We start from the raw sequence: 20,358 nt of genomic DNA, 5'->3' as shown, positions 1-20,358 counted from the left end.
TATGTCGTTGTCCAGCATCTCTGAGCTGCAGCTCATAATCAAGCAGCTTTATATGTGGATGCATCAAATTCTCTCAGCTCTTAAACCGTGGACTTTAATTAGAAAATTATTTGGGATTTAAGATTTATTTCAGAAGTCTGCAAAAAAAAAAACAAGATATAACGCATGTCTCTAACAGGCCACTGTCTCTGGGAATTATGTCTCAACAAAAGCAGAATTTGCTGTGGCTGACGATCATCTGTTGTACTCTGTGCCAGATAAGTATGTTGCTTTAACAAAAAATGTATTAAAGCGAAATATATGCCAATGAATCTGTTGTTCGGTGTACATTAGGACAAAAATGTAATTGTAAACCAAAAAATAACATGATAAATCTTTATCTTATAGAGTATTATATTATGTCATATATCATTATCCAATAGTCTGATAATGGTGTGTTTGTGCAGCCTGCTCAGAAAAACTGATAATCGGAGTCGATTTGACAGATCTGTGTTTCTCGGACACAAGCAGCTCAAGAAATTCAGGTAGTTGTGAAATATGCTGCTAATATGACTGTGTGATGGTGCATATGTATTATCTGAAAGCACTTGTGACGACTGACAAACTAAATAATTTGTCAAACTAAATATCTCTTCTCTTGGTAAAACCAGCTTATATTTTATTTATAAACCATTCTTGAGTTCTAAGCTCCAAGAAAAAAAAAAACGATTTTTCCAATGAATGTAAATGTTCTCTGTGGTTTCAGGACAATGCAGGTCATACAATTTCAGCATAACACAACATGATGGGAAATTTGAAGTCAGAGTGAATGAGATGGTTGAAGGCATAAAACTGTTGTTTTGGCAGAGCGATTATTGTCAGTCACCAGACCCGTTGGAAACTGAAGGTGTGTACCATCCTACAATAAAAACAGTGTTAATGTAATGGTTTCTTTGTTGTACTTTTTTTCCAGGTTACCTCCACATATTTATCAGGAGTCCATTTTGGGAATGAGCCTTGTGATTGAGTTGTAATATATTGTATTATAAACATGAAAGTGAACAGAAGTGTACATGCATTTAGAGCTGAACGCATGCCTACAGACTGTTTACGATAATCGAATACTCTTTTTAACACTGTTATATGGATGTAAACTGTCTTTACCTGCAGAATAGAGTGTGTTGCTCATTCACAAGCTTCACGATTTTTCAGATCAGTTTTAAAAAAAATACATATTATACATACATATTATTGATTGCAGATTAATATTGCTTTATTCAGCCTTATTTTTGTTTTCTGTCTTTTAAAGTATATCTTTACACTATGAAAAACTGCTACAAATGGTTTCTTATACTGTAAATCATTTAGTGCATGAGTGCAATGTCTGAATAAATCAGACTGAATCGCAAATTTTTTTAGCAAACCTGTTTGACCGAACAGATTAAAAGTGACTCATTCGCAAAGCACTGTTTTAAATCTAGAGTAAATGACTGAAAGAAACACATGACACTGAACTGATGAAATATTATCAGGGAAAAAAATGACTATTGGATTGGTACATGGTATTTCAGACAAGAATTTATTAATATTACTTTTATGGGCTTTAGTGGTATTTCACTGCTAAAAAAAGGTTTAATGGCACTTATGCTCAAACAAACAGATCAATATTCTGAAAAACTACCAAACTGTGGTATCAGTCAGGCACTGTAAATTCTAAAAACACCTTTATCACAAAATCAGTTTTGACTTTTTATAATATCGTATTTCTGTTGGTCCTTTACTACGGTCCATGTTGTTCTGTCGCAAGCATTCACTGCAATTCTGCAGAAGACTTTATTTCTTTTTCAAATCATACAGTGTATCATTAGATAATTTTGTTAAATTATGTGTCATGTTTTCTTGAGGTGTTTGGAACCTCCCTCATGTTGATCTTGGAGAAACATGTACAAATGCTACATATGGCTATGATACATGCAGTGGTAAGTATGAGTCTTTATAAAATACTCTTTAGCGTAGGTTCAAAATCAAAACAATTATAGTTCATGTAAAGGTTAGTCAATTTTTGTGACATCAATAAATATGTCTAAATATATACGTGAATAAACATTATAATGCTGAAACTATGTTTCTAGATTAATAAATAGGCAATACCTGACATAAGGTCACTTTAGTCTTTTGAGATAAATTCAGTTATTACACAATTAAATAAAATCCATCCCTTATTTATTTTTGTGTGTTGCAGAGGAAGAAGCAAGCAAATACATTCTGCATTTTAACAACACGCATACGTGTGAATGGACGTGTGCGACCTGCGATAAGAGACCAGGAAGTGATCCTGAAAAGGATGACGAGAATCAAGGTGTTGAAGCCTCAGATGCATCGTAAGTGTGCGGTTACCAGTGACTTTCCAGTAACTGTATTATGGAATACCAAGTGATTAAATCAATTTTGCAGAGAATTCTTGGAAAAAATGGAGACTGAGATGGAAGAGATGAAAAATAACAAACACAAAGTACAAATTGCCACAGGAAAAGCTACTGGTCTTCTCCACATACTAGATGAGAACACTGAAACCAAAGACACATGCTACTTGACAAATCAGAACAAGATAAATGTGAGGCCTGAGAAAGGTTACAACATGTCCATCTGGGCTACAATTCTTCATTAATCAATGTAAATGTTTTTTGTACAGGTTGTTGACTGCTCAAGTATCCTGAATACAAATGTATCATGGGCTTTAAAGATTCCCAAGGAAGCTGTGAATATATCAAGACAGGAAAACCATGGACATGCGTTTGCTGCAGTTCTACAGTTCAAAAATATGAGAGACAAGGTATTCACAATTAAAGTGTAAAAATTCTATGTTTGAGTATTTTAACGAATGCTTAAAGGAGAAGTCCACTTTCAGAACAAAAATTTACAGATAATGGACTCACCCCCCTGGTCATCCAAGATGTTCATGTCTTTCTTTCTTCAGCCGTAAAGAAATTGTTTTTTGAGGAAAACATCTTAGCATTTTTCTCCATATAATGGACTGATATGGTGCCCCGATTTTGAACTTCCAAAATGCAGTTTAAATGCAGCTTCAAACGATCCCAAATGCGGTTGTAAACAATCCCAGCTGAGAAAGAAGGGTCTTATCTAACGAAACGAAACGAAACAATCGGTTATTTTCATTAAAAAAATACAATTTATTTACTTTTTAATCTCAAACGCTCGTCTTGTCTTGCTCTGCCTGAACTCTGTGTATTCTGACTCAAGACAGTTAGGGTATGTCGAAAAACTCAAATCGTATTTTCTCCCTCAATTTCAAAACTTATTTTAAAATCATCCTACATCATTGCAGAAGTACCAACACAGTCTTTGCAAAGTGAACATGCAAAGAAGATCAAACACCCTTAACAAAAAAGGTAAAACAGCGATATAGGACCATTTAGAAGTTGAGGGAGAACATGAGATGGGAGTTTTTTGACATACACTAACTGTCATGAACCGGAACAAAAACAGTCCAGGCAGAATAAGACAAGACGAGTGTTTGACATTAAAAAGTATATAAATTGTACTATGTTTTTGAAAATAACCAATCGTTTCGCTAGGTAAGTCCCTTCTTCCTCGACTGGGATCGTTTACAACCACATTTGTGATCGTTTGAAGCCGCATTTAAACTGCATTTTGGAAGTTCAAACTTGGGGCACCATAACAGTCCATTATATGGAGAAAAATACTGAAATGTTTTCCTAAAAAAACAATTTATTTACAACTACAGACAGAAAGACATGGATGACAAGCGGGTGAGTACATTATCTGTAAACCTTTGTTCTGGAAGTGAGCTTCTTTAAGGAAACGTTTGTAATGATGTTACATGCAACTCTTTTCCATTGGACACAAATCTAAAGACTCTTCAAAAATGTTGCTTTTGTGAAAAAGAAACCAGCATATGAGACATTACTGAGTGAACTGCTCTTGTAGTCAGTGTTTCTTAATCAGTTATATTCACACAATATTATATTTGATTAACAATTGCTCTGTTTTTGGTTTCTCATTTGGAATCAAACTAAAAATCAGACTGTTCTGAACAATGTGGTTTAAGGAATAACAATGAGGGCCAAAATCTCTAACCTTACTGAAAATATTGAAATGATCTTTACAAAAAATGATAAGGTAATGAAGGTTTTGTTGCAGAACTTTTATTATAATGACCAGACAATGTGGAAAAACAAAAACAAAAAAAACAAATAAAAAATTAAATGTTCTTATAGGTCGGTAAGGCATCCTGCGTTTCTTGGGATGGCAAAGGTAAATTCATTTATAGCTATACTGATCAGTTCCTATAACTAAACCCAGTTTGTTTTATGTAACTATAATTTGCTCTCTTTTCTTTGAAGGAGAACTTGAATGGACGACATCAGGCTGTGAGACAGAAATCAACAGTGACAGCATAAAGTGCTCCTGCTCACATCTGACGTTCTTTGCAGTGCTGATGGTGAGAAACTTCTCAAAAAAGAAGAACTTACACTTTCATAATTAATGTTTCAAAGATAACATTAAATCAATATCTCACTTAGTTTATGTCTACATGCTAGTGAACACGTAAAAAGACTAAACAAGCAAATAACAAGATCTGGTTCTTCCTAACAAACAGCAAATATTTTTTAAAAATCCTCCAGCTGATCTGTGTGTTTTGTTTTCTCTGATTCTTCAGTCTCAGTCAAATGCAAACAACCTAGCGTCGCATCTGGAATCACTGACTCTCATCTCTTCTATCGGCTGCGGCATCTCCATGTTTTTTCTGTCTATCGCTTTATTCATGCATTTCCTGCTGCGGTACAGTATCTTCATATATAGTTAGTTTTGTTTACTTTAAAAAGTTGCCAAAGTTACAAGAACAGTTGTTTGTATGTTTTAATAGGAAAGCCAAATCAAATCAGGCCACGAAGATCTTGATGAACATGTTTGTGTCTTTGTGTCTACTGAATGCTGCGTTTTTGTCAAACGAGAGCGTCGCTAACACACAAGACAACACACTTATTAAAATAAACCTGCTTCAAACCATCACTGTAATAATTTTGCCCAAAAAAGAAAATATATTGCACATGAGTCATATGAACTACTGTCATGATAATTTTATGGAGTTTTCATCCTTTTCTTGATCTGTTACTTTAAGAGCATCTGAACACTTATTTTAGTGTCACTGAGATACTATTCGTTTTCAGTGACAAAAGTCTTATTATTAGTAGTAGTAGTAGTATTAGTATTGTCATTATTATTATTGTTATTATTACTATTATTATTTGTTTATTTATTTATTTTAGTTTTTTAACTATAATAATCCTTGTCTCTGTGTGTTTTCAGTGTGTCCAGCTCCGATAGTCATAGTTATTGCTTCTGTTGGAGGATATAAAGCAGTGATCCTAAACACAACATTTGGAAAAATCACACGGATGTAAGTTGTTCTGATGTCAAAAATGTGTACATTTATGAAAGTCTACTAATTGGTTTCTAAATAATATTTCATTCTCTTTAATTCCAGGTGCTGGATTACAAATTTTTACATTCACTACATAGTGAACATCGGCTACTACGCTTTAGTTTTCATCTTCACGACAGGAATCTTCATCATCATCGTCACTAAGGTCGTTCAGGCCAGAATCATAAGAGTGACTGACGGCAAGAGAAAGACGTTCAGAAAGCAGCTGATGATGGTGTTGAGTTTGTTCCTGCTCTTCGGTCTGACGTGGTCTGTGATGTTCTTCAGTTATTGAGCGATGATCATTCCCTCATATTACATATTCACTGTGCTCAACTCGTTTCAGGGTGAGAAACAATCACATGCACCAGTGCATTTAGTTTAATAGAATGTTTTAATAGAAAATTTTTCCTACAGATTAATTTATTTTAATTAATTAGTAATTTTTCAAAAATGATTATATTTTGTTATTTTTAATGGTAATTATATATTTTTAAAATGATTTATAATATGTTTTTTTAAATAACTACTTTATTTAATTATAAGGGGGTTATAATGGTACTTACACTAATATGATACATTTGAGCAAAAGTCAGATTATTTTTGGTTACAGTTTTAAAATTATGCAAATTATATCTGAAATGTATTTGAATTAGTTGAAATAAGTTTTTCTGATCTTTTTTTTCAGGGTTTTTCCTCTTCCTGTATTACTACCACATTCACAATGACGTTGCAGGTCATTTCTCAGATGATCCAGAAAGCACCGACTCCAACACAAGCATCGCTCAATCCAGCATTAATGCTGTGGAAAATATTCATAACTAGCATAATTAGAACATAAGGCTTTCTTGTCTCAGACTTTCCTTCTCTCAGATTGAAATAATGTATGAACATAAAAATTTGACCATAAAAGGGTCAGTTTTAATGAAATCACTCAAAACAAATGACAAATATCTGTTGATCATTACTAAAAACTTGTAGAAGGGTTAACTTGTGCTTTCAAATCTCTGATCATATCTGATATGACTATTGTTCAATTTATTGAGTGTTATAATCATCTACATGTGATCATGTGTGTGTCAGAGTGACTAAAACAACACTGAACCTTATTTAGAAAAATTTACATCTTCAGGATGACAGTAATGTCAACACACCTGTGGATTCAGATATTTGCATGGTCATTTCATAAAGCAGCTTAATAAAATCTATGCACACGGATGTGAAACATATTTGGTTCCTGGAAACACAACAAACAGAAAAACACGGTCAGAATCAGTGAATCCGTCATTGTTTTATGTTGCTTATGATTCTCTGTTATGTTTCTCAGTATTTCTCATGTGATTCTAATGAAACTAATAAAATGTCATTTTATTAATCATGATGGACTGAATCCATAATCATTTATTCACTTTAATTACATTTATAAACATGTGAATGTCATTCACTTACAGAAAGGTACACAAACTAATCAATAAAGTGCAAAAACATGACATTTTCTATATCTAAATCATGTCAGAAATCCACTAATGAAAGTTACTTTTTCATTAGCAGCTTCAAATTGTTCATCAAATAAATGTTTTCTATATTTATATTGTTTTCTGTGAACAAAGATGTCCTGATAAACTGGATCTGACTGTAACCAGATACTGAAATTCTCAGTTAAAACCCAAATAAACTTGATTTGCATGTTTTCATACGTACTGCACGTCAGTGTCCTGCAGCTCATAATCCAACAACTTCATACTGTATGTGGACACATCAAACTCTCTCAACTGTTGGACTGTGGACTTTATGTCAAGAATGTAATAACAAAATGATTAAAGATTTATTAGTTCTGTCTAAAGAAATCCAAAATAAACACTTGCGTCTCTAACAGGCTGCTGTCTCTGGGAACTATGTGTCGACAAAAGCAGAATTTGCTGTGGCTGATGATCATCTCTTGTGCTTCATGCCAGATACTATATGTTGCTTTAAAAAATGCATTTATCAACTTAAAGAGAAATATATGTCAATGAATATGTTGTTTGGTGCACCTTAGGAAAAAAATATATATGTGTGTAAAATATATGTGTGTGTGTGTGTGTGTGTAAATGTGTTTGTGAATGTAAGCATCAAAATGTTGACATCTGACATAGAATGTTATGCCATGTCATACATCATTATAAATTAGCCTAATAATGTTGTGTTTGTGCAGCCTGTTCAGAAAAACTGATAATCCAAGTCGATTCAACAGATCAACCTCACTATATCCAGGTAGGTGTGAAATAACTGTGTGAATTTATTATCTGAAACTTGTGACGATTGACAACCTCATTGAGTTCATTTCTGTTTTTCATTCAGATATAAAATTGTCTTCTATTAGCTCTGGTGAAAAAAACAGCATATGCTGATAGGTATGTTTTGATGCTGGTTAATGCTGGTCCTTTGCTGATTTATGCTGGTCATGTTGCTGGTCAAGGACCAGCATAAACCAGCATCAAAACATACCTGCCAGCATATGCTGTTTTTTTTCACCAGGGAGGGCAGGACAGTCAGTCACTTAAAGGAGAACTCCACTTCCAGAACAACAATTTACAAACAATGTACTCACCCCCTTGTCATTCAAGATGTTCATGTCTTTCTGTCTTCAGTTGTAAAAATTACGTTTTTTGAGGAAAACATTTCAGCATTTTTCTCCATATAATGGACTTCATTGGTGCCTCGATTTTGAACTTCCAAAATGTAGTTTAAATGCAGCTTCAAAGGCTCTAAATGATCCCAGCTGAGGAAGAAGGGTCTTATCTAGCAAAACGATCGCTCATTTTTTTCGGGAAATAAAAATGTGTATACCTTTTAAGCACAAAAGCTTGTGTAGCACAGGTTCTGGGATGCACGTTCTTGAATGATTTGTTCATTTTGAATAAATCTTTACTGTGACTCGGCAAGAACGAGTCGTCTCGGGGAGTATTTCATTCAGCCGCACATGCGCAACATCCTATTAGGTTCTGTACTGGAATTAGTTCACCTGTTTCGAGTCATTTGTTCATTTTATGGGGCTGTCACATGATGAACGAATGACTCGAACTTGAAGACTCGAGAGCGAACGACTCAAACCCAAAAACTTGTCAGATAAGAGGTGAGGTGAGCTAATCATAGACTAAAGACCCAGGTAAACAATGAATGAATCTTTTCTGTTTCTTATAGCATTATAGTTTTGTCTTGTTTGTAGTGTGATCAACGTTTGTGTAAGCAGTAGATGTGTTCAGGAAGTAACATTTTAAGTGTATTTTGCTAAAATGAATGAAATGACTCGAAAAAAGATTTGTTCACTTTGCTGAACGAGACTCAAAGGTCTGAGTCGGTAAAATGATCCGAACTTCCCATCACTACTACAAATCATGTCTAAGTTCATTGTCTGTGTACTCCAGCTCAAAAAGGTACACTATGTCGAAAAACTCTATCTTATTTTCTCCTACAACTTCAGAATCGTCCAACATCGTTGTAGCTTTTTGTTTGTAAACAGTGTTTGACTTACTTGCACTTTCTTAGTCTTTGTGCGTTTGCTTTGTAAACACTGGGTCTGTAGTTCCGCGTGACCTTTCAACGTGATTCAATAGTGTTGTGAACGCACATCCTACAGCCTGTGCTACACAAGCTTTTGTGCTTAAAAAGTATACACATTTTTATTTTCCAAAAAAAATGACCGATTGTTTTGCTAGATAAGACTCTTCTTCCTCGGCTGGGATCGTTTAGAGCCTTTGAAGCTGCATCTAAACTACTGTTGCGATTTTAGCTCAAAGGGAAATATATATAAATAATTACAATTAATTATGATTAATTACAATTACTTATATCAGCTGCCAGTAGTAACTGTAGCAGAATCAATTTTCCATCAACTAATCTGTTCGCTCAGCGAACATTCAGTATAATCTTTATATCAACTCTAAGAAATGATATTTTCTTGGCCACAGAAAATAACTTTCTTAAAGTACCATTGCATTAGAGCAAGTAGCTCGAATCGGAATCGTAAAGGGACATTAATTTGCAAGGCAGAATCAGAATCAAAACTCATGTAATTTGTGCACAATAGTTTATTAACGAAGGACTAACACATAACTAATCTAAACAAACAAACATGAAATCACTCATACATGGGGAAGGGTCAGTGAGAAGCAGTTAGAGAGAGAGAAGGAACATGAAGCTATGGAAAAAGTCAGTTAACCACCTGCTGTGAAACCATCAGTGCTGTCTACAGCTTATACTAAACCTCTGTATTGTTTAGTTAAATGTACGATACTTGCATTGCCTTGGTCGTTGAACAAGTGTCCAAATGCAGTCTCTGGTGAAGGTCTTGATGGTTGGAGCAGTGGTGGTTTTGGAATCGTGATCACGTTCTTCTGGGTCCGAAGAGTGATGAACTCCAAAGATGTTCTGACTCGATGGTGACTGGGAGTTTCATCCCATGTGAAAAGTGAAGAAGAACCAAGAGCTGAGAGGGACTCAGCTGAAGTCCTGTGAATGGAAAGACAAGGCCGCAAGGCCTGGCGCGTGCTTAGGGAAGTCCTGAAGAGTTCTAGCTCATCTTCTTAGGTTCTAAAAGAACCACTGATTGACTGAGGCGAGTCATGAAAATGAATTCAGGAGTTGAGTGGAAGTGTCTGGCTCTTAGTGGTCGAGAGCCAGTGTTGGGCCTGTCGGGCCCGCCAGGCACGCCCTGTGCCGGCTCAGGCTCCCCGTGGGTTCCTCCACACGGGCAGCAATCGGTAGATGTTGCAGACGAGTGAAGAGAGTGAAGAGAGAGGGGTCGATGCCTTTAAACTCTCTGGAGGCTGTGCCTCCAGGAGGTCCATGAACCAATGGTAACTTTCACCTTGGAGAGAAAGTTTACGACTCTTTGTCTGTGAGCATGGTAATTTGCATATGTAATTCGATTGGGTGTTGATGCAAAAACTACTAAGGTTTCTTAAAACACTAATATGTTGCAAAGGTATCAACATCTAATTTACACCATCTTTTAGATCATCAACATACGGATTAAAAGAGACCAAACATGACATAGGTGCTTTATACAACTAGTCATCTATCATAACGCATGCATAAAACAGTAGAAAGACAAATACGAATACAACAGACAAAAATTAAAGTACAATGCAGTAATACTGTACACAATAACCTGGGCTATGTGTGATAGGAAGGTCAAAGAATGGTTTGTCTGTGAATGAATAGGAAAGAGTCTATCTCTATAGGCATTGTGTCTTTCCTATGGCAAATGTAGCAGGGGCAGATGTGCATTCCTTGAAGCAATAAAACCTCTTATCAGGTAGTCACCGTGGCAACTAAGCCCTTTTGGGGTGTTAGTTGCTTTGGGGGGGGGGGTTGTCTTCAAAACTCCAGCATATAGCTGGGTTGTTGGTTTTAAAGATTATTTGTTAAATGTAACAAATAACTGTATGTCTGATTGGTCCAGATGCTACACTACGTTTTGGAAGTTCAAAATCGGAGCACCAATGAAGTCCATTATATGGAGAAAAATCCTGAAATGCTTTCCTCAAAAATCATAATTTCTTCACGACTGAAGACGAACATCTTGGATGACAAGGGGGGTGAGTAAACTATTTGCGAATTGTTGTTCTGTAAGTGGACTTCTCCTTTAACAGAAGCTCTAACAGGCCACTATGGAATGATATGCATTATTAAGGAGGACTGAAAAAGCCAACCTACTAATCTACTATTTAGGTTTCATGCTAATCATGCTAAAACATGCTAATAATTCTACGCTGACAAAATGTTTAGCTGCATTAAAACACTGTATAATTCCTCAGTTCATCATGGCAATTCTTCTTTTTACAGGTTGTTGAGAGTCAAAGTAGCAAGAAAACAGACTATTCTTAGTCTGTAAATATTTCCAGGGACGCTTTTGATTAATCATGTCCTGAAAACAATGGAAGTGCATTGGTTGGAGTTCTACGATTTAAAAACTTAAGAAACAAGGTATTGCATGCTACTTTGTTTTTTTGTCATGTAAAGATTCTTAAAATTTTCTACTTTTGGACCGATGTCTTTGATCAGTTACATTCACACATATGTATATTTTATTCATAATTGCTGTTCAGACTGTTTTGAACAATGAGGTTTATGGAATTACAATGAAGGCCAATATCGCCAACCTTATCAACAATATTGACATGTTCTTTACACACAATGCTAAGGTAATGAAGGTTTTGTTGCAGGACTTATCTTGTTGTAATGACCAGATATTGTGGAATCAATATAAAAATAAACATGTTCTTTCAGGGCATTAAGGTGCCCTGAGTTTCTTGGGATGGCAAAGGTACATTCATTTATGGCTGTGCTGATCAGTTCCTATTACCAAACGCAGTTTTTGTTACATAACTATAATTTGTTCTCTTTTCTTTGAAGGAAAACTTAATTGGATGACAATCAGCTGAGACAAAAATCAACAGTAACAACATAAAGTGCTCCTGCTCACATTTGGCATTCACCATCAACTATCACTATTGTGTTTTCTGTGTGTTTTCAGCGTGTCCTGCTTCGATAGTTGTAGGTATTGTTTCTGTCAAAGGATATGAAGCACTGAAAAAAAAAATCACATGGACGTAAGTTCTGATATTCCAAATTCATAAATTTATGAACGTCTACTGATTGTCTTCTTATTTCATTTTCTTTGATTACAGGTGCTGGATTACAAATTCTTACATTCACTACATAGTGAACATCGGCAACTACGCTTTAGTTTTCATTTTCACGACAGGAATCTTCATCATGATCGTCACTACGGTCGTTCTGACTTAAGCTTAATCCAGCTTTGTGCTGTAAAAATATTTATAACTAGCATAATTAAGACAGAAGGCTTTCTTTGTCTCAGACTTTCTTAGACTAAATTCTTAACATACATACAGTTGTTGTTTAAGCGAAAACTGTGTATTCTCACCAAAATCGAGCTCAAAAACTGAAAGAACGGTATAAAATGATGCATGCACATAAAATTATGATCCAAAAAGGATCGATTTTGGAGAAATAACTCAACACAAACGAAAATTACTGAAACTGTCTATAATTGTAGAAGGACTGAATATGTTACAACCTGATATTACTAATGTTTGATTTAGTGAGTGTTATAATCATCATTCTGTCCGCTATGTGTGATCATATGCGTGTCAGAGCGTACACCGAACCTCTTTTACAAAACAAATTCACATCTTCAGAATGAAAGTAATGTCCACACCCTGCACATATTTGCATGGTCATTTAAAATAGCAAGTTAAAAAAATCCACACACATGGTTTTGGCACATATTTATTATATGAAAACACAACAAATAAAAACACTGTCAGAACCAATATGAAACTAATTAAATGTTATTCTTTATTCTGATGAACTTTCAGTGACTCTAATTATTTATTTATTGAATGTCGTTCGTTGAAAAACTTTCAAAGAAAGATCAATATGAAAAATGTTCAAACCTGGCATTTTCTGTTTGGAAATCTGATTGTAAATGCTGCTAATTAATCTAGATATTGTCTAATAGCCTGTTATAAAGGTTATGCTTTCATTATCATTTTGTTGCTACTTTTATTAAAAATAAATAATTGTCTACGTTTATATTGTTATCTGGGAGCAAAAATGACTTGATAAACTTAGATACTTTAGATACTTAGATATTTAGAAGTATCTAAAAAAAAAAAACAACATGTTTTGCATAACTCTATGTTAGTGTCCAGTGGCTCTGAGCTGCGGTTAATAATCAAACAGCTTCATAAGTGGACGCATCAAATTCTCTCAACTCTTGGACTGTGGAATTTAGCTCAGAAATATTGAAAAATTATTTATTTCCAAAGCCTGCAGAAAATAAGATAATGGGTGTCTCTAACAAGTCGCTTCTGCTGTGGATAATGATCATCTGTTGTTCTTACAGCCAGATAAGTATGTTTTTTTGAAAAATATATAATATATAATATTACATATATATATGTTTTGTGAACATTAGAAAACAAATTAAAATTTAAACAAAAAATAACATGATTTTAAAAAATGTGAATGAATGTAAATGTGGACAACTAAATTTTTGCATCTGATACAGAGTGTTATATCATGTCATACATCATTATGTAATAGAGTAATAATGTTGTGTTTGTGCAGCCTGTTCAGAAAAACTGATAATCCAAGTCAGTTTGACAGATCAGTGTTTCTGGAACGAAAGTAACTCACAATATCCAGGTAGATGTGAAATTAACATGAAACATGACTGTGTGATACTGCATATGTATTATCTGAAAGCACCGGTGACAAACGACAAACTCACTGAGTTCATTTCTGTTTTTCTTTCAGATACAAAATGGAAATGTCTGACAGCTCATGAACCAACAGGAACTGTCAAACTAAATATCTCTTCTCTTGGTAAAACCTGCTTATATTTTATTTCTAAACCAAGTTCAAAGCTCTTTAAATAGTATTTCTTCAACAAATGTACATGTTCTCTGTGGTTTCAGGACAATGCAGATCATACAGTTTCAACATAACAAAACAGGCGGAGCAATATGAATTAAGAATGAATGACCCGGTTGAAGGCATAAAACTATGGTTATTTACAAATGATAATTGTCTGCCAGCAGTTCTGAATTCATCAGGTGCGTGCCGTTCTACAATAGAGTATCAGTATGTTTTTTTTGTTCTTTTTAGTGCACAACAACCCCTACAGACACACACAACAACACCACATGAGAACAAATCTGTCCACAATGACTGATCGTTGTTTTCAGTGCAAATAATAGTTTGTAACACACTTACGACTGAAATTATCTACAAAACAAATGTGTAGTCTGAATGTTCATTGTCCTGTAAGCTCTGTAATGAGTTCCTGAGAAAGAGCAGATCATGGTACAAACACAGACTATTTTACATGAGTTGTATTTAGTAAATACGGTAATCCTTTCGTCTCTTCCCTTCTATAGAAACTGAGACTTGTCAGGCACAGGGTGGAATAATGAGCATCAGCAACATAAATCCACAGACAGGTAAGAAAAGATTAACCCTATGTCTTCAATTTATAGCAGAACAGTTGTTGTTGTTTTTTTATTACATTTGCATTATTAACATCATTGTTCTGTGTTATATTCCCTGGAAGTAAAACAGAAATACTGATCACTGAAATGCTGAAAATACTGAACACAATATTTCTGAACAGGGTCAGAGAGGTTTGTTCAAGTCAGATTTTCATTAAACAGTCAGCTCAAAGCAAACTGAAACTTGTAACCTCTTGCATAAGAATATAGCAGGGCCAGCATAAACACTTGTATGATAGGGCCCCTAGGTTACTTAGTATTTTTTTTTTTTTCTAGTAGAAATATGTTGTGGCTATTACCTGTTATCAGGTTGTAAATTGTAGGCTACACTTTATCATACAACCGGTTTTACCTGTCATTTGCATTTTTTCCTCTATTACTCTGTCATTACTATTCAGTGCAGAACCTTATTTTAATATGCATGATTTCATAATAATGTTGAATTATGTGTTGTCATGATCTTTTAAGGATGCCAGAATGTCACTCCTGTTGATCCTGAAGATAAATGTAGAAACGCCCAATATAACAATGATATATGCAGCGGTAAGTCTGTTATAAATATAGTCTAGATTAAAAGCTTCTTTCCAGTAGTTGTTTCAGTTGCCTGTTTCACACTTATCAACATTTGATTTCAGAATCAAAATAAACATAGTACAACATGTGAACTGGCATCATTTTTCATTTCTCTGTGAAAAATCACTTACTTGGGTAATGTTAGCCTTTAACATTGACTTTGAAAAGCAGTTAATTCATGATAAGTTGACACTGTTTAGTGCTTTAAATGAATATTTATTGAAAGCATGACACAAACAACATGACTGGACTGTTAGTGGGTCATTCTTTCATGTTTTTTCTTCTGTAGAAATACAAACATAAATAGTGATGAAATCCAAAATATTAAATGTCACAAATGAATATTTACTGAGTAATACACTATTTTGTAGAGGGGGGTCAAAATACAAATGTTCACCTGAGATTTGGAGCCAAATTACAGGGCTGTAAAAATGACTTTAGAAAGCTGGCAACATCTTTATTTTTACACAGAGATTGGTAGGTCTCTGTCTGTTGACTTTCTTGTTGTTTTCATTACATGCCAACAATGGCAGTTCAAAAAAGGGAAAAAGGACTTTTTTTGCAACAAGTTTGCATGCCTGTAACTCAATAAGTATTACAGATTTCTTTATATCCTTTTATATTCTGGTTCCTAACAAACTTTTCTTTTGATATCTTCATTGATTCAATCCTACAGATATGGAGATCTTAATATGTTGATAAGTTGATAAGTTAAATCAACTTAATAAGTCGATACTACTTACATATTTCAGACGATAAGCCATTTTTGAGTTCAATGAATGTTAGGTGAGCGTCAGGATGTCCTGTATTACCAAATAGACCATACATTTAATATTTTGTTTTCCTCACTATATGGGCCCTATTTTAGCGATCTAAGCGCATGGTCTAAAGCGCATTCTAGGGCATTCTCTTAATGAGTCAATAACGTGTGTCAATAACGTGCATTAAACCAATCAGATTCTCATCTCTCATTCACTTTAAGACCCAGTTGCATGCTATAATTTTGAAAATTACTGTGTTTATTGGAATATAAATAACTAACAAACATTCGAGCACCTTAATCTTTAAGAATGTTTCAGTTATTAATTACAATAAATTTTGCTCATTATTTACTTGCTCTATTGAAGGAAAAGAAGGAAGCGGATACAGTCTATATTTAAATGAGAGTGAATGGATGTGTGTGACCTGCATTGATGGAAGACGAACCACCATTACACCATCATCACACATCACAACTCCCAATCCAACTACCCATTTCATATCACATACAACAACTCCCGAGCCAACTACAACTTTCAAATTAGATACGTCAACTTACAATCCAACTACCCATTTCACAACACATATGACAACTCCCGAGCCAGCTACAACTTTCGAATTAGAAATGACAACTCACAATCCAACTACCCATTTCACAACACATATGACAACTCTCGAGCCAGCTACAACTTTCGAATTAGAAATGACAACTCACAATCCAACTACAACTTTCACATCACATACGACAACTCCTGAGCCAGCCACAATTTTCGAATTAGAAATGACAACTCACAATCCAACTACAACTTTCACATCACATACGACAACTCCCGGGCCAGCTACAACTTTCGAATTAGAAATGACAACTCACAATCCAACTACAACTTTCACATCACATACGACAACTCCTGAGCCAGCTACAACTTTCAAATTAGAAATGACAACTCACAATCCAACTACAACTTTCACATCACATATGACAACTCCTGGGCCAGCTACAACTTTCGAATTAGAAATGACAACTCACAATCCAACTACAACTTTCACATCACATACGACAACTCCCGGGCCAGCAAAAACTTTCGAATTAGAAATGACAACTCACAATCCAACTACAACTTTCACATCACATATGACAACTTCCGAGCCAACTACAACTTTCGAATTAGAAATGACAACTCACAATCCAACTACAGCTTTCACATCACATACGACAACTCCCGGGCCAGCTACAACTTTCGAATTAGAAATGACAACTCACAATCCAACTACCCATTTCACAACACATATGACAACTCCCGAGCCAGCTACAACTTTCGAATTAGAAATGACAACTCACAATCCAACTACAACTTTCACATCACATATGACAACTCCTGAGCCAGCTACAACTTTCGAATTAGAAATGACAACTCACAATCCAACTACAACTTTCACATCACATACGACAACTCACAATCCAACTACCCATTTCACAACACATATGACAACTCCTGGGCCAACTACAACTTTCGAATTAGAAATGACAACTCACAATCCAACTACCCATTTCACAACACATATGACAACTCCCGAGCCAGCTACAACTTTCGAATTAGAAATGACAACTCACAATCCAACTACAACTTTCACATCACATATGACAATGACAACTCCTGAGCCAGCTACAACTTTTTACAAATTAGAAACGACAACTCACAATCCAAACTACATCACATTTCACATCACAACTGACAACTTTCAGCCACATATGACACTTTCAAAATTAGACAATACAACAACTCACAATCCAACTACCCATTTCACAACACATATGACAACTCCTGGGCCAACTACAACTTTCAATTAGAAATGACAACTCACAATCCAACTACAACTTTCACATCACATACGACAACTCCCGGGCCAACTACAACTTTCGAATTAGAAATGACAACTCACAATCCAACTACCCATTTCACATCACATACGACAGCTCCCGAGCCAACTACAACTTTCAAATTAGAAATGACAACTCACAATCCAACTACAACTTTCACATCACATACGACAACTCCCAGGCCAACTACAACTTTCAAATTAGATACGACAACTCACAATCCAACTACCCATTTCACAACACATATGACAACTCCTGGGCCAACTACAACTTTCGAATTAGAAATGACAACTCACAATCCAACTACAACTTTCACATCACATACGACAACTCCTGAGCCAACTACAACTTTCAAATTAGAAATGACAACTCACAATCCAACTACAACTTTCACATCACATACGACAACTCCCGGGCCAACTACAACTTTCAAATTAGATACGACAACTCACAATCCAACTACCCATTTCACAACACATATGACAACTCCTGAGCCAACTACAACTTTGAAATTAGATACGACAACTCACAATCCAACTACAACTTTCACATCACATACGACAACTCCCGAGCCAACTACAACTTTCAAATTAGATACGACAACTCACAATCCAACTACCCATTTCACATCACATACGACAACTCCCGAGCCAACTACAACTTTCAAATTAGAAATGACAACTCACAATCCAACTACAACTTTCACATCACATACGACAACTCCCGAGCCAACTACAACTTTCAAATTAGAAATGACAACTCACAATCCAACTACAACTTTCACATCACATACGACAACTCCCAAGCCAACTACAACTTTCGAATTAGAAATGACAACTCACAATCCAACTACAACTTTCACATCACATACGACAACTCCCAAGCCAACTACAACTTTCAAATTAGAAATGACAACTCACAATCCAACTACCCATTTCACAACACATATGACAACTCCTGGGCCAGCTACAACTTTCAAATTAGATACGACAACTCACAATCCAACTACAACTTTCACATCACATACGACAACTCCAGGGCCAACTACAACTTTCAAATTAGATACGACAACTCACAATCCAACTACCCATTTCACAACACATATGACAACTCCCGAGCCGACTACAACTTTCAAATTAGATATGACAACTCACAATCCAACTACAACTTTCACATCACATACGACAACTCCCGAGCCAACTACAACTTTCAAATTAGATATGACAACTCACAATCCAACTACAACTTTCACATCACATACGACAACTCCCGAGCCAACTACAACTTTCAAATTAGAGATGACAACTCACAATCCAACTACAACTTTCACATCACATACGACAACTCCAGGGCCAACTACAACTTTCAAATTAGATACGACAACTCACAATCCAACTACCCATTTCACAACATATATGACAACTCCCGAGCCGACTACAACTTTGAAATTAGATACGACAACTCACAATCCAACTACAACTTTCACATCACATACGACAACTCCCGGGCCAACTACAACTTTCAAATTAGATACGACAACTCACAATCCAACTACAACTTTCACATCACATACGACAACTCCCGAGCCAACTACAACTTTCACATTATATACGACAACTCACAATCAAACTGCCAATTTCACAACACATATGACAACTCCCGAGCCAACTACAAGTTTCAAATCCGATATGACAACTCACAATCCAACTACCCATTTCACAACACATACGACAACACCTGGGCCAACTACAGCTTTCGAATTAGAAATGACAACTCACAATCCAACTACAACTATCACATCACATACGACAACTCACAATCCAACTACAACTTTCACATCACATATGACAACTCACAATCCAACTACAACTTTCACATCACATACGACAACTCCTGGGTCAACTACAACTTTCACATTAGAAATGACAACTCACAATCCAACTACAACTTTCACATCACATACGACAACTCATAATCCAACTACCCATTTCACATCACATACGACAACTCCTGAGCCAACTATAACTACCACATCATATAAGACAACTCATAATCCAACTACAAGTTTCACGTCACATAAAACAACTCAAGGATATACTGATCCCTCAGAGGCATCGTAAGTGTGCAGTTACTAATGGATATCAAGTATTAAACCTGCTACAGAATACCATGTGATTTAATCCATTTTTACAGAGAAGCACTGAAAAATCTGGAGTCTAAAATGGAAGAGATGGAAAACAGCAATAAAAGCAGTGAGATATTTGTCATGAAGGATGCTGTTGGTCTTATTTATGTTCAAGCCAAGAACACAGAAACCAAAGACATATACATATGCTACTCTTCAAATCAAGCCATGGTAAACCTAAGGGCTGAGATGCATTAAAACACGACGTAATTGTCATGATATTTCAGTTATCACAAAAGCTTTTCTTTTTACAGGTTGTTGAGAGTCAAACGGACCTAAAGGCAAGCTGTTCCTTTTGTGTAAAGATTTCCAAGGAGGCTTTTGATAAATCACGTCTTGAAAACAATGGAAGTGCATTTGTTGGAGTTCTACGGTTCCAAAACATAGAAAACAAGGTATTGTATGGTTCTATGTTTTTGTTTGTTTTTTACTTTTAAGTCTTGGATTTAAATAT

At 35.4% G+C, this 20,358-nt stretch overlaps 1 protein-coding gene across 1 annotated transcript; it reads left to right on the top strand.

The window, feature by feature from the left end:
* The first annotated feature begins 71 nt into the window (after positions 1-71).
* Positions 72-6,271, top strand: LOC127160486 (adhesion G-protein coupled receptor G4-like). The gene is made up of 14 exons (XM_051103129.1): positions 72-261; positions 447-524; positions 746-886; positions 1,884-1,958; positions 2,222-2,360; positions 2,434-2,593; positions 2,672-2,812; positions 4,239-4,275; positions 4,365-4,462; positions 4,682-4,803; positions 4,889-5,076; positions 5,332-5,422; positions 5,510-5,706; positions 6,135-6,271. Exons 1-14 carry the CDS (start codon positions 198-200, stop codon positions 6,269-6,271), a joined length of 1,668 nt encoding a protein of 555 aa, XP_050959086.1. The 5' UTR covers positions 72-197.
* Positions 6,272-20,358: the final 14,087 nt, after the last annotated feature.

Source organism: Labeo rohita, unplaced genomic scaffold, assembly GCF_022985175.1.
Source record: "Labeo rohita strain BAU-BD-2019 unplaced genomic scaffold, IGBB_LRoh.1.0 scaffold_361, whole genome shotgun sequence".
Taxonomy (NCBI): Eukaryota; Metazoa; Chordata; class Actinopteri; order Cypriniformes; family Cyprinidae; genus Labeo; species Labeo rohita.
This window is presented reverse-complemented; position numbering and strand designations above follow the sequence as displayed.

What these genes read in the sequence shown, in the direction of transcription:
- LOC127160486 (XM_051103129.1), top strand. Translation starts at nt 198, where the DNA reads ATGTCTCAACAAAAGCAGAATTTGCTGTGGCTGACGATCATCTGTTGT. An exon ending in AGACCCGTTGGAAACTGAAG is followed by an intron (nt 887 to 1,883) that starts GTGTGTACCATC and finishes TGTTTTCTTGAG; the next exon opens with GTGTTTGGAACCTCCCTCAT. An exon ending in GAGTTTGTTCCTGCTCTTCG is followed by an intron (nt 5,707 to 6,134) that starts GTCTGACGTGGT and finishes CTTTTTTTTCAG; the next exon opens with GGTTTTTCCTCTTCCTGTAT.